The 17,307-nt window shown below is 42.5% G+C and overlaps 1 protein-coding gene across 2 annotated transcripts in view; it reads left to right on the plus strand.

Annotated features, from left to right (window-relative positions):
• The window catches only part of LOC141049752 (alpha-2-macroglobulin-like protein 1), a 164,499-nt gene extending 147,192 nt beyond the window's left edge, over positions 1 to 17,307 (plus strand). For both annotated transcript variants that reach the window (XM_073546479.1, XM_073546478.1), the window contains 8 exons: positions 4,829 to 5,010; positions 5,136 to 5,351; positions 7,705 to 7,829; positions 10,311 to 10,401; positions 12,692 to 12,760; positions 14,448 to 14,550; positions 15,299 to 15,340; positions 16,980 to 17,307. In XM_073546479.1, coding sequence (XP_073402580.1) covers positions 4,829 to 5,010; positions 5,136 to 5,351; positions 7,705 to 7,829; positions 10,311 to 10,401; positions 12,692 to 12,760; positions 14,448 to 14,550; positions 15,299 to 15,340; positions 16,980 to 16,993 — 842 coding nt within the window. In that variant the 3' untranslated portion in view covers positions 16,994 to 17,307. The remainder of the gene's footprint in view (positions 1 to 4,828; positions 5,011 to 5,135; positions 5,352 to 7,704; positions 7,830 to 10,310; positions 10,402 to 12,691; positions 12,761 to 14,447; positions 14,551 to 15,298; positions 15,341 to 16,979) is intronic.

Here is a 17,307-nt window from a genome sequence, read left to right on the forward strand (position 1 = left end):
GGTGAGCAGCACTCGGGAGCCTGCACGATTGGACCCTTCTGAGGCGATCCCTGAGGAGACCGGCACCGAGGGACACTTCGACCGCTCCGGTACATCTGCACCTTCCCAGCCTTCCCACACATTCGACCCATCTGTCCCATCCACCAGCACAGGAGCATCTTGGCCGTCTACATTACATGAAGCTGCTGGTGAGGAGATCGCTTTCCCTTTACCCCACCCTTCTGCCCCTGCCGCCTCTAGTACACCTGCGGGTACTGGGCGGCAGCGGGAGAGGGGTCAGGAAAAGAGTTATGCGCAAGAGTTATTGCATCTGAATGCATCTTTCCAGAACTGTCTCAAAGTCTTGTCAGAGCAAATCTCCGCAGGCTTTCAGCAGATCAACTCCAGCATTCTGGAGGTGAAGACACTTCTGCAAACCATGCATTCAGAAGCAAGATCTTCGCCAAACCACACCTTTTTCAGGTCTGTTGTGGAGCGCATGGCAACACTATCTCCTACCCAGCAGATGCATGTAATGCATTCGTGCCACGGTGCTCTACAGCAGGTTACCTCCCAACCTCCACCTCCCACCACTGTAGTTCCTCCACCTGCACCCCCTCCAGCCACTTTCCATCCTCCCCCTCCTATTACATCTGCACCCCCTCCAGCCACTTTCCATCCTCCCCCTCCTATTACATCTGCACCCCCTCCAGCCACTTTCCATCCTCCCCCTCCTATTACATACCAGCAACCTCACCAGTACCAGCAACCTCCCCAGTACCAGTCATCTCCCCTCTTCCAGCAACCTGCCCCGTATCAAACTCCTTCCCCGTACCAAACTCCTTCCCTGTACCAAACTCCTTCCCCACACAACTTTCCATCAACATCATCTGCTCCTACAGTCCCTGCCCAACCCTCCACTCCACCGCCCACCACCTCTTCTGCCTCCCACATGTCCACCCATTCTGTAGCTTTTTCCACACCTTCACCTCTAACTGTTCCTTCCCCACCACGATCCCAGTCCTCTCTCCACACACCCAGTGTCGAAGTGTCCCGCAGCCCCTCCAGCAGTATTTCAACCACACACTACACAGATTTGTAATCTTTTTTTGTTGTAATAAAAATGCCCATTGGGTTTAAAACCTTTATTAAAAAAGTTTTTTGCACTTTAAAAACATAAAAAAAAAAAAAATTTAAATAAAAGTTAAATTATCGTTTCACAATGGTTGTCTGTCATTTCTTTCTGCGGCGAACTATGTTTTAAAAAAAGGTTAAATACAGGGTATTTCAAAGGTAAAAAGGTATTCAAAACCAGGTATATAACTGTGGGTAAATTTTAGCTTTTTGCCACAGTTGTGTTCCTGGTTGTGTTTGAAGCAAAGTATTTCACCTAAAAAGTTGTGTTTATTGTTGGTGATTTCCTACCAATGTACACAACTTTTGTTAAAAGGTGAAATACTTTGCATAAAACACAACCAGGTACACACCTGTGGCCTAAAGGTAAAAATAGAGACCATGACAAGATAGCCAACTTTGGTTGGCAAAGGTATATACTGTTGGTACAGAAGGTACACAAGTTTAGGGCACAAATCTTTCACACTCTGTCATCCCAGTGTACTCTGCCTTGAGGTGACATAAAGTATAGTGGAAAATTGTCCCTGAAACCGTCACAGAACTTCTAGTGGTAATATTTCCAATGACAACATCCATCTTCGCCAGTAACTTGCTCTTCTCTCCAACCTGCACTTTCTTCTCTACAACCTGTCAAAGAAGGGCTGTAGGAACATGCTATATCTAGTTTTCCAGTAGCCAATCCCGTTCGGAAGGCCACAAGGGTCAATTTTAAAAACCGGATCCGGCGTAATCCGTCGAAAAACGGATAGAAAAACGGATGAACCGGATGAGACGGATCCGGTTTTGTCTGTCAAGAAAAAGACGGATCCGGCAGAAAACCGGATCCGGCACATCAGGTTTTACTAAACATTTGCCGGATCCGGCGTTCCGGCACGACGCCGGATCGCGCCTGACGCCGAAAACCTGATGTGTGAAAGTAGCCTTAAAAGGGTTTTCGGGTTTCAGCAAACTGTTGTCCCCAAGCTCAGTTCTGTGTAAAAAAAAAAAAAAAAGAACATTACAAGTAAAAATGTTTTTAACATGAGCGCTGTCACATACAGTCTCTAGCATAGATGACTGAAGGTGTAAGTTTTTTTTTTTAACATCTGGCGCCATACATCTCCACCTTTATAAGGCCGTGTAGGCATGTCTATTGCCATCTCCATTTAAGGATGAGAAAAATGGAAATAAAATAATCCAGTTCAGGGTCTATTTATTTGAGCGGGGATGGAAATGTCCTAAAATATCTTTTCTTAGGCTGGTGCAGTATGTCGATATATAGAAATCCCATGAGACACTGTGTGTTTCTTGTGTCAAGGAAATTCTCATGGAAATGCATTGTCCTATCGAACGCATGCGCATAAACAACGCAAACGCATGCAAAAACGTATACAAACGCATGCACTTGCAGCGTTTTTATGCCGCCATGTGTAAGATGATGCGGATAAAAAATGCTGTGTAAACATGCGTTTGCATGCGTTTGCGCATGCAGATGATACGCTGCACACAGAAACGCTAATGTGAACCTAGCCTTAGGCTGCAATCTGTTTTTTTTTTTAGCTGGTTCAAAAAACGTAGTCTGGAAAACTTTTTTGTCCGTCCAAATAAAAAATGATTAGCAACACGATAATTTAAAAAAAAAATATTGAAGGCTATGGTATACTGGTTGTAATGGGTGGTCATCATTTATGTCATCTGTTGATGGATTAGTTTGTTAAGCACAGCGCATGTCCAGAACAAAAGACAGACACCTTTTTTTGCAAATGGAGCAAAAACACATGAAGATCGAAGGTGTGCATTCAATTTAGCTCTATTTGTAAAGGATCCAGTTTTATTGTTTTTTTGTTTTACTTTTAAATACAGCTGGACATATGAACAGAGCTGCAGAACACGTGTAATGTAAAATAGACGGATGGATAGTTGGCTAGATAGATGGCTGGATGGACGGACGGACAAATAGATAGATGGCTAGATGGACAGATGGCTAGATATATGGCTAGATACAGTGGGGAAAAAAGGATTTAGTCAGCCACCAATTGTGCAAGTTCTCCCACTAAAAAAGATGAGAGCAGCCTGTAATTGACATCATAGGTAGACCACAACTATGAGAGTCAAAATGAGAAAACAAATCCAGAAAATCACCTTGTCTGATTTGGCAAGATTTATTTTTCCAATTATTGGTGGAAAATAAGTTTTTGGTCATTAATAAAGTTCATCTGAATATTTTGTTATATATCCTTTGTTGGCAATGACAGAGGTCAAACGTTTTCTGTAAGTCTTCACAAGGTTGGCACACACTGTTGGTGGCATGTTGGCCCATTCCTCCATGCAGATCTCCTCTAGAGCAGTGATGTTTTGGGCCTGTCACTGGGCAACACAGACTTTCAAATCCCTCCAAAGATTTTCTATTGGGTTGTTATCTCGAGACTGGCTAGGCCACTCCAGGACCTTCATATGCTTCTTACAAAGCCATTCCTTTGTTGCCCTTGGGATCATTATCATGCTGAAAGACCCATCCTTGCTTCATCTTCAATGCCCTTGCTGATGGAAGGAGGCTGGAACTCAAAATCTCACAATACATGGCCCCATTCATTCTTTCATGTACTCGGATCAGTCATCCTCGTCCCTTTGCAGAGAAAAAGGCCTCAAAGCATGATTTTGCCACCCCCATGCTTCACAGTAGGTGTGGTGTTCTTTGAATGCAACTCAGCATTCTGTCTCCTCCAAACACCACAAGTTTTGTTTCTACCAAAAAGTTCTACTTTGGTTTCATCAGACCATATGACCGTCTCCCAATACTCTCCTGGATAATCAGAATGCTCTCTAGCAAACTTCAGACAGGCCCGGTCATGTACTGGTTTAAACAGGGGGACACATCTGGTGCTGCATGATCTGAGTCCCTGGTGGCGTAGTGTGTTACTGATGGTAGCCTTTGTTTCAGTGGTTCCAGCTCTATGCAGGTCATTCACTAGGTCACCCCATGTGGTTCTGGGATTTTTGCTCACCGTTCTTGTGATCATTTTGACCACACGGGGTGAGATCTTGCGTGGAGACCCAGATCGAGGGAGATTAACAGTGGTCTTGTATGTCTTCCATTTTCATACTATTACTCCCACAGTTGATTTCAACACACCAAGCTGCTTGCCTATTCCAGATTCAGTCTTCCCAGCCTGGTGCATGGCTACAATTTTGTTTCTGGTTTCCTTCAACAGCTCTTTGGTCTTCACCATAGTGGAGTTTGGAATATGACTGTTTGAGGTTGTGGACAGGTGTCTTTTATACTGATAACACGTTCAAACATTTGCCATTACTACAGGTAATGAGTGGTGGACAGAGGAGCCTCTTAAAGAAAAAGTTACAGGTCTGTGAGAGCCAGAAATCTTGCATGTTTTTAGATGACCAAATTATTTTCTACCATAATTTGAAAAATAAATCTTGCCAAATCAGACAAGGTGATTTTCTGGATTTGTTTTCTCATTTTGACTCTCATAGTTGTGGTCTACCTATGATGTCAATTACAGGCCTCTCTCATCTTTTATAGTGGAAGAACTTGCACAATTGGTGGGAGACTAAATACTTTTTTTCCCTTCTGTAGATGTATAGATAGATGGCTAGCTAGACCGATAGATGGATAGATAAAAGGATATATGGATGGATAGACAGATAGATAGGTATTAGATAGATAGATAGATCCATACTTGTTTTCTTATCTCACATGTATTATTATTTTTGACAGATGGGACCAAGCATTGGGCAGCAGATGAATATGATAATGGAGATGTTGAGATCTCCTCCTATGTTCTCCTTGCATTACTCTCCTATCAAACAACTTCAGACAGAGATGTCGAGGAGGCTTCTCTTATAGTCAACTGGATTATCAAACAGCAGGGCCCATGGGGCGGCTTCCGATCCCCTCAGGTTGAACTATTACTATATGAAAACAATAATAATAATTATCAGCCTTCATAATGTTAATATCTTGTAATATATAATAGCTCTTTCATTAGTCCTAGGTTGACCTGAACATGTTTCCTCTCTTACAGGATACGGCATTGGCGCTTCAAGCATTGACAAAATATACAAAGGCAACGTACAAAGATGATCTGGAGGTGACGGTGACAGTCAGGTCGCTGTCTGGGTTTCATAGGCAGTTCCATGTGGACGCAAAGAACAGCCTGCTTACCCAAAGAGAGAAGTTACCAGAAATCCCAGGAGAGTACACACTGACGGCTACAGGGATCGGCTGTGCGTATATACAGGTAAGGGAAGGCCACTGGATTAGGGTAAGTTCCTGCCATTCCGATCTCGTTACGATTTATACTGCCATCTGACTGAGCCCTTATAGAGATTTTCCAACTGTTTTTCTAAAAGGACCTGCTTCAAAAAAGCTATACCCACATACCCTAAGTGCATGTTCACACTACATTTTAATATGGTGCTTTTTTAAGTTGATCTGTTCCAAAAAACGTCAAAAAAGCACTTACAAAATGCTCCATATAATCTTCCTTTTCATTTCTAATGAAAAGTGATGTGCTGTTCAAATATTCAGGCTTTTCTGCGTCTTTTAAATACTTTAGACGTTCTAGGACACCAAATGATTAAAAGAATAGACCTAAACAATCTTCAGCTGTTTTCTGCTAAGAAAAATAGTTTACAATAGAAGTCAAGGGAAAGGTTAAATAAACGCCAGAACTGCTTTTACATTGGCCAATGTGAACACGCGTTTATGTGCTGCATGTGTACCAACTTAAACCAAGCTCAATTTTTGTGTTTTTTTTTCTTTGTATTTTTGCATTCTGTGCAAGCCGGGGTGTGGCCTCCCTCTCCTGAGCTGTAAATTGTATTTAAAGGTTTCCCCTGACTGATGTCCACTGGTTGGGACCCGGTCCTTTGGTCTGCCCTTATTCACACACTGACATCAACTTTGACACATGATAAGGTTTTTAATATTAGACAGTGTAGGACCGCCCCGACCACAGAGTCACCTTGTCGATGGTGGGACGGCTTTTATGCTATATTTGATCAAATACAGTATTACTAAGAACTCTGAATCATTTAAATGCACTTTTGCTTTTTAATTATTTAACTAGCTGAAGAGCCCGGCATTGCCCGGGCATAATACCTAAAGGGGGCTTTACACATAGCGATATCGCTAGTAATATCGCTAAAGCGTCACCGATTTTGTGATGCAGCAGCGATATTGCTAGCGATATCGCTACATGATACTTACCTCCGACCAGCTCCCCCGCTGGCTATCGCTGATTCCGCGAGATCGTCCACGTCCATTTCTCGCGACGCGTGGACGTGGGCGGGAGGACATCATCATTGCCGCATCTGAAAGGTAAGTAACGACCGCTGCTGCGTCGCTGCATCGCTGTGAGATCTGCCTGTTTGGCAGCTCACTAGCGACCATTTAGCGATGCACCAGCGATCCTGACCAGATCATATCGTGGTCGGGATCGCTGGTGCATCGCTAAATGTAAAGGGGGCGTAACTGTGGGTCCCGCTGTCTTCCTTAACATCCCCGCTCTCCACCCGCCGTCCCGTTCTATCCCTCCGCAGCCATGCTCTACATCCATGTCCCGGTGTCCCTCCACAGCCCTTCTCTCCCTGTCCACAGCCCCGTTCTCTTCCTTCACATCCCTGCTCTCCCGCTCTCTCCGTCCACAGCCCCATTCTTTTCCTTCACAGCCCTGCTCTCCCCGGCCACAGCCCCGTTCTCTTCCTTCACAGCCCTGCTCTCCCGCTCTCTCCATCCACAGCCCCGTTCTCTTCCTTCACAGCTCTGCTCTCCCACTCTTTCCCTCTGTCTACAGCCCCGCTGTCTTCCTTCCTCCACAGCCCCGCTCTCCATGCACCACACGCGGTGATGCCGGGACCAGGAGAGAGAGGTGCGCAGATTGTGAGCGGAGCTGGGCGGAGCTGCAGCGCATGTGATTGGGTGGCGTGTGGGGGGCGTGGCCTAATGCAGGCAGCCGGAGTGGGCAGAGCTTGCTGGAGTAGGCGGAGCTAGAGCGGAGCTGCAGCGCGTGTGATTGGGCAGCCTGCGGGGGCGTGGCCTAGCGCTGTAGTAGGCCCAAGTAGAAGCCGGGGACTAAATTTAGGCCGGGAAGCTGCAGGGGAGAGGGGCGATAGCGCAGTTGGTGACGGGGAGTGCCGACTGAGCTGGGACAGGGCTGGGAGGGTGCTGGCACTATTTGGCCCCTGTCCTGAAGACTGTCTTCCTCACAGCCCCATTCTCCATGCACTGTCCTGCTGTATCTGTCCTCAGCCCTGCTCTCCAACCACGTCCCACTCTGCTGCTTCGTGATTGGTGATTGGTTGGTGTCCCACTCTGCTGCTTCGTGATTGGTTGGTGATACACACACACACACATTCAGATTTATATATAGAGATTACAGCAGGGTTTTTCTTCTTATTTTGTTTTGTTTTTTGTAGGTTTTGTAAAACATAAATTGTATATTAGCAATGAGGTAATCTGTCCTCATATATGATTTTCATTACTGCGTTCAACACAATACTTAAAGACCATGATACGCTTGTCAGATATTTTGCATTCCTGTCATTCTTGGATACTAAATCCATGCAATTATATTGTCCTCCTACATGCAGACACATTTGAAATATCATACCCCTCTGATCAAGTCTGATGCCTTCTTCGCACTCACTGCGAGCACTGAGCCATCTGTCTGCACCTATGAAGCAAAGACAAGATTGGAAATATTAGTGGAAGCCAGGTAAGAAAGAGCTTATTAAAAAGGAGACTGGCTCTTCATACTGAAAGAAACCCCTGAAAGGGAAGCTGTCGCAGAATTCATGATGGCCGTGGTGCGTGCAGCATGAATCCGATTCTCACTGCCGGATTGCAGCTAGCAAATTTTTTTTTCTGAAACACTCAAGCATTTCAAAGAAAGCAAAGTTTAAATATTTGGGACTATAGCCAGAGATGAGACCAGTCCAGTACTGCTCTTCCCTTCTCTCAACTTCAGTGGACTGACAAGTGTCTCACGTGCATATGGAGAGACCTGTCAATCAAGTAGATCGGTGTAGGGAGCAGTCAGCCAAAGACCGCACAGGACAGCCCTCATCTCTCCCTACAGTCTCTGGCCGGATCATTAAACTGTGCTTTCTTTGAAATGTCAATCATGCATCCAGGCTCTGATTCATGCTGCCCGTGGTTTGCACAGCATGATATGACTGAAAGTTCTCTTTAAAATCTGAAACCTGCAGTAAATTCTCTTAAAGGGAATCTGTCAGCTACATAAGCCCCATAAACCTTTTCCCATATTCTAACAAGCTCCTTTATGTGGCTCATTACTCAATTGATATAAAATTAATTTTAAAGGTTACCTGTCATGTGAACAAACGCTATTAATTTGCAGATATAGGGTTAATCTGAACCTGTCAAAGACTGAACTCCTGGTGTTTCCTCCCTCTACTAATGTACCTATACCCGACATTGCTATTTCTGTGTGTGGTTCCACTATTACTCCCCAGCAACAGGCCCGCTGTCTTGGGGTCATACTTGATTCCGAGCTTTCCTTTGCCCCCCACATTCGATCACTGGCTCGCTCTTGTCATCTGCACCTCAAAAACATTTCTAGAATTCGACCTTTTCTTACTTTTGACTCTGCAAAAACTCTTACTGTTTCTCTTATTCATTCTCGTCTCGACTATTGTAACTCTCCCCTCTCCAATCTGTCTTGAATGCTGCAGCCAGGATCATATTCCTCACCAATCGTAACACCGATGCCTCTACCTTGTGCCAGTCATTACACTGGCTACCCATCCACTCCAGAATTCAGTATAAACTTATTACCCTCACCCACAAAGCACTCCATGGCTCAGCACCACCCTACATCTCCTCCCTTGTTTCAGTATACCACCCTACCCGTGCCCTCCAATCTGCTGATGACCTGAGGTTAGCATCCTCAATAGTCAGAACCTCCCACTCCCATCTCCAAGACTTTACACGTGCCGTGCCAATTCTTTGGAATGCACTTCCCAGGTCAATACGATTAGTCCCCAATCCCCACAATTTTAAGCGTGCCCTGAAAACGCATTTATTCAGACAGGCCTACCACCTCAACACATTAACCTAATCTATCCCTGTGTGGCACAGCCAAAAGTTTTACCATAACCAGATTTCCCGCATCATGTTCCCACATGCTTTATGCATCCATTAGCCCTCTGTCTGTACTGTCACACACTTAACATTATGGCTGGTCCATACAATCAGGGCTACTGTTACCACCCACCTTTCGTGTCTACCTCTTTCCTCATAGACTGTAAGCTTGCGAGCAGGGCCCTCATTCCTCTTGGTATTTGCTATAATCTATGTGATTATTGTTATGCTGTAATGTCTATTGTCTGTACAAATCCCCTCTGAAATGTAAAGTGCTGCGTAATATGTCGGCGCTATAGAAATAAAATTTATCATTATTATTATTATTATTATTAATAATCTGCAGGTTAATTGTGCTCTGAAGCCAAGTGCCTGCCAAATTGAGAGCCCTGTTACCGGAAGGAAATTAACTTTATTTTTCCCAAGCTTTCAGTCACAGAGGTGCAGCTGGTCTGGCTTTAGTCACTACTCATAATGAGCGGCATCTTTACCCTCGATCCGGCACTGACAGATTGCCAGATCTAATGGCTGGTGCACACGATTGCAGAAATCAGAGTACTCATCCACATGTTATTCACAGGGGCTATGCATGTATCCATTTTTTTACTTGGACCAAGCAGGTCCATGAAAAAAATACCAGCAAGCATGAGTTGCCTCTGATCAAAAATGGCACTCGCCCATTCAATTCTATGGGTCAGTGAAAACAATCGGACTGCCCTTGGATGATATCACAGACACACTGAATGGAGGAGATGGAGAATTGCTTTTTTCAATTATCAAGATGTGAGAAAATTGGATGACGCTATGCTTACACTTTGTTAATACTCTGATCAAACTCCTATCAGTGTGATTAGCATAATTGGACTGATTTTGTTGGATCAGAGAAAATCAGTCTTGTGACCCTACCTACCTTATACTGAGTTATTCCCCTATAAAGTACAGATTCTAGGGATACAATTTTCATACATACAGAGTATAATGTAGCCTGTGTGGTGTGTACTGTTTTCTAGGCTCTTTGGAACAAATCAGCCGTATCCATAGTTTATGTCCTCGTTCCTATTATTGGTTTTGAGCTTGGATTCTTCTGTTTTAGGTATTTAGGCAAAAGAACCGTAACCAATACAGTAATAATAGAGGTGCAACTTCTATCAGGATTTCTTCCTAGTAAAAGAAGTGTGAAAAAGGTAAGGGGAATGTATTTCCATTATGTAAGAAGCTTCATCCAAACATCGCTCATCAACTATATGCAGTGAAGTGGACACTTTTGCTCCAAGCAGTTTTCAACAACTTTTTGACGTAAAACTACCTGAAATGTTGCAAAAATATTGGTGCAATGCAAAGTTAAGCAAATTGTGTAGAATATTGGAAATATAATTGCATCTTAACCATTTGTATCATATTTGTCAGGGGATTATAATACCCCCCTTCCATGTGCTGCTATAACAGGACACCAGGTGGTGACAGATCTCACACCCTGAGCTAGCTAAGCTCAGAACAAAATGATTGCTTGAAAAATAGATACCATGCGGTCTAACTGCTTTGTTGAGTTCAGCTATGATTTCATAAGGAGAATATGGACTTTTTGTACATCCTGGTCACACACCGGTTATATTTTCGAGATCTCTGGACCAGACCGAACGTCTCTCAGGGTGTCAATCCGTTCTAGCGCCAAATGGTGGAAAGCTACATGGATTTCTAGTAAGAATCAGGTAGAAAAGATGTATTTAGTCTCTACCTGTTACAGGGGCCTAGCCGAAACCGATAGTGCCAAATCTGTCTCCCTAGGATCGTCCATTAAGTAGTTATGACCCATCTTAAGTTTTGGAATTTTAAGCTGCTAGAAGCAAGGGAAGGGGATTTTGGTTCAGCCCAAAGGGCAGGAGGGTAGTGACCCAAAAGGAATAAAGGCTAGTGTACGTTCTCTGGTATGCTTGCTGATCTCTCAAAAGTAGGGGCCACGTCGAGTAACATGCTATTAAGGGGCTAGAAACTAGGTGGCAGCCCATGCCCCCTGCTGCACAGCACACACATGGTCGAAAATCAAACCGGTAGTTTACATGATCCATCTACTTATATCTATTGTACTTCACCCCTTTTGCATATCTGTCTATTGTATATTCATAACCATTGTGTATATAGTGGACTCTCTACTGTACCCTTAAGGTGATTAAATATATAATTTAACCTTAGGCTGTTCTTTTATCTCAATCAATGAATTCACACTTCTATTTCTCGGTTTAACTTTTTTTATGCTACCGAGACTGGTTTCTGGCCCAATATAATCCCGTTAATGGACCGGGCTTATATGTAACAAGGTACTGAGGGGCAGTCCTACTGGATTGACCAGATGCTGTTCCTCTGGTGCTTGTTAAAGGCGCCTCTCAGCCTATCAGGTTTGTGGGCGAGTGTGGTGCCACGTCAGTGACTATGTCAGCCACATCCTCTCACTCCTCATGCTTCCTTGGCCCATGTGGACAGGGGATGTCTGTGTAAAACTGTACTAAGCTGACCTTACGTGTCTCGAGGGGGCAATCAGAACATCACAATAGTGAAAGTGGGGAGACTGCATTACGTGATTCTTCTGATGTAATAGTGACATCAGGCGAAGTGGCGAGGTGCGGGTTCATCACACAAATATTTTGCCACTTTTGACATTTTAACATCAGTCCTGGCTAACTCCACCAACTTTTAGAAAATCAGGCAAAGTTTACATTGCATCCGATAAGTTATCTCCTGTCTGGAGTAACATTTCTTGTGGTGGCACATGGCAGTTGAAAGATGTTCCAACTTGATTAAGATTTAATGAACTTGAAGTGCGGCATGTATTATACGAGGGGTTTGTGTGGCATGAATTAATACATTATGTAGAAGAAATGCTTCTGCTCGAAAAATCTCAGGCAAATTTTGAACTTGATTAATGGAGAGCAGAAAAGATTAAAAAAAACTGTTTGCTATGTGAGTCATGAGGTATATGGAGCTAGGATGTATGCTTGTCTATGCCACTCATGTTACAGAGAACAAGAAAAGAGGAGACACATGCAGACTGGCAGCCAGGCAAGAAGTCTAGTCAATAGGTTGTTGCAAAAGTGTGCAATTTGCCAGGCAAGAGCTACTGTCAAATGAGGTGACTATCTCTGACCAGAACTGTAGATATGTGCTGTACGGCAATGCGAGGCTGTACACGTGAAAGTGATTGCCCAGCAGACAATTGCAACTACGAGAAAAATTTTGCAAGTGTTACCTTGGTGCAATATACTTGCTGAATACCTCCATTCAAGCCTATTGCCTCAGCCACCTGCCATACTTTAAAAAATAAGAAATACATTTTGTTTGTTTGCTTTTTATTTATAATGTTATATTGTTATTTTAATCTTACATTTTATATAATTGCATTATTTTTGGTTTATAAAAGTTTGACACAATGGAATTATAATTTTATAATTATTTCTCAGCCATTTATGTTATTTATTTTAGGTGAAAAACAATCCTATTGTTGAAAGAACAGAGATCACACCTGATAAAGTTATAATTTACTTGGAGAAGGTAATGTGACTCATAGTTTTTTCTTATTTTATGAGGTCTTTCACTAATAAGGAAAATTCATTTTTTTAATCAATTGTCTATCTCACTGTATTCAGACTATAATTTGAATTCCTTTTCATGACAATGCACAATCACAACATTCTAAAAAAGTAACAGATGTTTTCTCTAATTTTCTATGTTCATAGCCTCCTACCATCAAAGTCTTTACTCTCTTATTATATTGCAGTCATCATTTTATATAGCACTGTGTACTTCCAATTGCTCATTTTGCCTTTCTACCCAGCTAATTCTTCTCTTTTTTTTCTGATCTATGAAGAAACATGAAGTCTCTTTTTTCCTGCATTTATCATTCCCCTCTTCACCTCCTGACCCATCTACTCACCCTCCTCATCTGCCATGCACTTTTGCAGTGACTTATGACTCATACAGGGAAAATTTACCTCCTGTTTCTACATAGAGTATAGAAGGATTCAACTAGTCAGTTTTTAATCATGTAATTTCAAAAACCATGGATGTTCATGTTCTTCTGATAATATCCTCAATATTTTTGAGAGCCACCTTCAAGTAGTTGCATTAATATTTATACAGTATTAGCATACCAAGACACTCATCACTATCTAAAACATTTAAGAAGTTATCTCACCAGCATTATCACTTATCCACAAAATAGGAAATAGATGTACAATTTAATTTCCAAACAACTAGGGACGCTGTGTAAAATATAAAGAAAACATGGATGCAAATAGATGGAAAACCATAGTTCATTCACAACATAACAGAGAATACAGATCAGAAGGTGAGCGTTAGTTATTTTTCCTTTTCATTTGAAAGAAAAAACTAATTTAGAAATTGATTCAGCAACACATTTAAAAAATGTCCACCAATGTGTAGCGCCTCATTTTCTTTTTACAACAGTCTGTAAAAGTCTGGGAAGCGAGGAGACCAATTACTGGGGTTTTGGGAGAGGAATGTTGTCTCACACAGCATCCAAACTTTTTTGGAATTTGGGGTTGTATAATCAATAGAAGTTTGAGCTCTGGGCCACCTATAAATCCCAAAAATGTGGTTCCAAAGTCTCTGGAGTGTGGATACATGATCACTCATTCTTTCAGTTTTATAGATCCATGGGAGCAGTAGTGCACATGCATTAACTCAACTCCCATAGACATTGAATAAGGTTGTAATCACGCATGCTCACTTTGACACAGAAGAAACAGTTCTCGTTTCTTAGGAGTAGTTGAGACCCCAGGAATCTGTCCCCACTGATTCTTTGGATATGGTAAAAATTTTGGATACGCAACCCCTTTAAAGTTTCCTAAATGCCCTGGCTTATCACTGAATGCCACATTAAAGTTGACCACAGTTAGCAGGATCTAGGTTAGGGTCTTGGAGCACCACCTGAATTTCCTCCGTGTAGATCCCCTCAGCTGTGCAGCAAGTTGTCAGATCTTAACTTTTTCCTCTTCAATGTCAGATTTTCAACACAATGTATATTACATCTGATTTTCTTGAACAGTATCAGCATCTTAGCAGCCAAATTATTGACCTAAGTTGGGTAGAGTTATCGGACATTAGTTATGTATTTTTAGTTTTTGATAAGATAATAAAAGTTCTAATACAATTGTGGCCACATCAATTATACTTCTGTGCCCATGTCCAGTTCTTTCAGTTTTGCTTTCATCCACAGCTCACCCATGAAGTTGAGCATTTAAGATTCTCCATCAAGCAAGAAATAAACATAAGCAATCTGCAAGCTGCAAAAGTGAAGATTTATGACTGCTTTGTCCCAGGTGTGTAGTAAATTAGGCCTAAATTAAACATTTTAAGAACAATGCCTATACTCGCAGTTTTTTTTAATTTTTGTGAAAATTGAACTCAATTTATTTGTCCACTCTTTTTTTTTCTCCCTTCCTTAAAAGGGTAGTCTTGCCTTGGGGTATAGGTTTGCAGTCACTCTCTGTGACTGCAAACTTATGAATACTCACATCGCGCACACTGCGCACTGTGAGGATTCTCGGTGCTGGTGCAGGAAGCGGATGGTCATGTGATCACAAGCATGGATATGCATACTTCACATTTTGACTCAATTGTTTTTGGCATCTCTCAATACGCTTGATTTGAGCGAAACTGCGCGCACGGGTATACAAATCGCATACCTGCGATCAAGCGCCTGCCCACTCCGGGTACCTCAGAGTCCTGACAGCACACATTGTGCAGTTCACTGCGGTTCCCAAACAGTCGTACCATCAGTGATCAGTTGCCGGTCACCAGATATGCACATTGCATGAAGCTGCAGTGCCCAGCAGCAATGGCCTCTACAGCCTCTGTAGCTCCAGTCAATTTTTTATTCCGGACAGTGCTGAACTGCTAGCCGGTGACTGGTGGGGGGCGTTCTGTCATACCTTCACTGATCTAACACTGATGACCTATCCTAAGAGTAGTAAATCCATATCTTGTGACCGGACAACCTCTTGAGCTTGTATCATGTTTTTTTTACCTTTGGTCATCTGCGTCTTACTATGTTTCTTCCGATTTTAGATGAACATGCCATGACTGAATACAATTCCCCCTGCAGTACAGGTACATAACAACAATTCTTTGAATCTAATCTGCAGTATGTTTTTCTGTAAGTGATAGATCATTGCGCACAGGGAAGCCTTTAGGATATAGGGTGCCTCACATGGGACTATTTTGATGCCTCAGATATATTCATTCTTTTTTTTTTTTTCAAACTGTAAGATGCACAGCCTCATAGGGCACATTTTGGCTGTAGTCAACAGAATAAAAAAATATTTCATGCCGATTAAAACTTTCCTGTTGATCTAAGTAATCTGAGGGGTTAATGTCACCAATTATGCAAGTGTCCAAGAGCAGGATGATATGCTATAACAGGGGCTATGTAGGCGCTCTTGTCTCCTTGCATGTGCTCACAGAGTTTGGGAAATGAAAAGCACCCCCATTCATTGGAGCTGTAGACAGTGCAAGAAGTGGGGATGGACTCACGTTTCTATATATGGCTTAGTAATTACAAGGAGTCATCTTTCTCCAGCAAAGGGAAATCCAATGGAGTTTGGAATCCTATAAAAGGGACAACTTAGGATGTGGCTGCCAAGCCAAGCTATGGCTAAGTCCACCATTGAGTGTGCATATTAAATGCCTCACCAACCCCAGCAAAGATGCCCCGTCACTGCGTAAGAAACCTCACATGTAAGAAAGGCAGCTGCTCTACCAGCAGTGAACATCAGCAAATCAACTGTCCATCCTGTACGGCAGGGTTCCCCAACTACAGTCCTCAAGGCCCACCAACAGGTCATGTTTTCAGGATTTCCTTTGTATTGCACAGGTGAATCAATTATCACCTGAGCAATACTAAGGAAATCCAGAAAACATGATCTGTTGGTGGGCCTTGAGGACTGGAGTTGGGGAACCCTGCTGTACGGGACAGGTCAGTCCTTTATAATTAGTAATCTGATTCGGATATTCCTAGCTGTCCTTAGATATCCCAAACTTTTTTTTACCTGGAGATGTCAGCAAGAATTCTGCAAGAATAGTAAAGGATGAGAAAACACTACCTTCCACTGGGCACCTGACCGCCAAGGATGATATGCCGAATACCTGCAAGCCTCGGTGGTCATGTGCCAACTGTGCTACCATCATTGCTGTTCACAGTGATTGACTGACACATGCAGGGAGTAGAAACGTCATCACCGCAGGACAACCAACAAAGATAGTCCGGCCCCTTGTTGCTATAGCGTGTGAAAGAGGGGGGATTAACCAGGTGAGTATAAGTAATTTGTTATTTTCATACATCCTCCTATTCTTTCTGATCTCTGTAAAGATAGCAGAAAAGGGAGCGGCACTTGAGGCAAGAAGTGATAAAGTCACTAATGGCCTTCTATATGAAATAGAATTGAAAACTGTGTCCATCAGATAATTAGCTAGTAACCATACTGTCTCTTCGTAATTATCATTTCTTATAAGTTGCATTTCCTGATGATCGTCATACCTGCAGTCTCCAGATATTGAGGAACAGTAGGTCAAGGAGTCCACAGTGGTGGTTGTACCATCAAACATCTTGTGGACTGTTTACCCCTGGTGAAGGAGGTTCAGACAAGGCATTCAGTCCACTACCAGGAAATTGTAGCCATGTATATAATTGATTGCTATTTGCTCATGATATAATTTTTGACTGACAAATTTCTTTTTTTTTTAACAAAAGGAAAAGACCTTTGAACATAACAGTCATCTGAAGTCACGTGAAGCTCCTAAGGAATTGCTAACACCTGTCAGCGTTTCAATAAATCACAAATATTTCCTTTATTGAGAAACGTCACTTCTTTTAAAAAAAAAAACCTGTCAACTGAGTCAATAAAGGGGTTACATACACAAATATGTAGTAAATTAAAGTCCTGCATAGATTTAAAGCTGACAATAAGTACATTCTGAATGTAATATTGTCTAAATGTTCACTATGAGGAATATTCTCGTTAATTAATACGTTGTGATATGCTGCAAAGAAAATCAATAAATTGATATCTTAGAGAGAA

This window comes from Dendrobates tinctorius, unplaced genomic scaffold (assembly GCF_039654945.1).
Source record: "Dendrobates tinctorius isolate UK_male_01 unplaced genomic scaffold, ASM3965494v1 ptg000147l, whole genome shotgun sequence".
Lineage (NCBI taxonomy): Eukaryota > Metazoa > Chordata > Amphibia > Anura > Dendrobatidae > Dendrobates > Dendrobates tinctorius.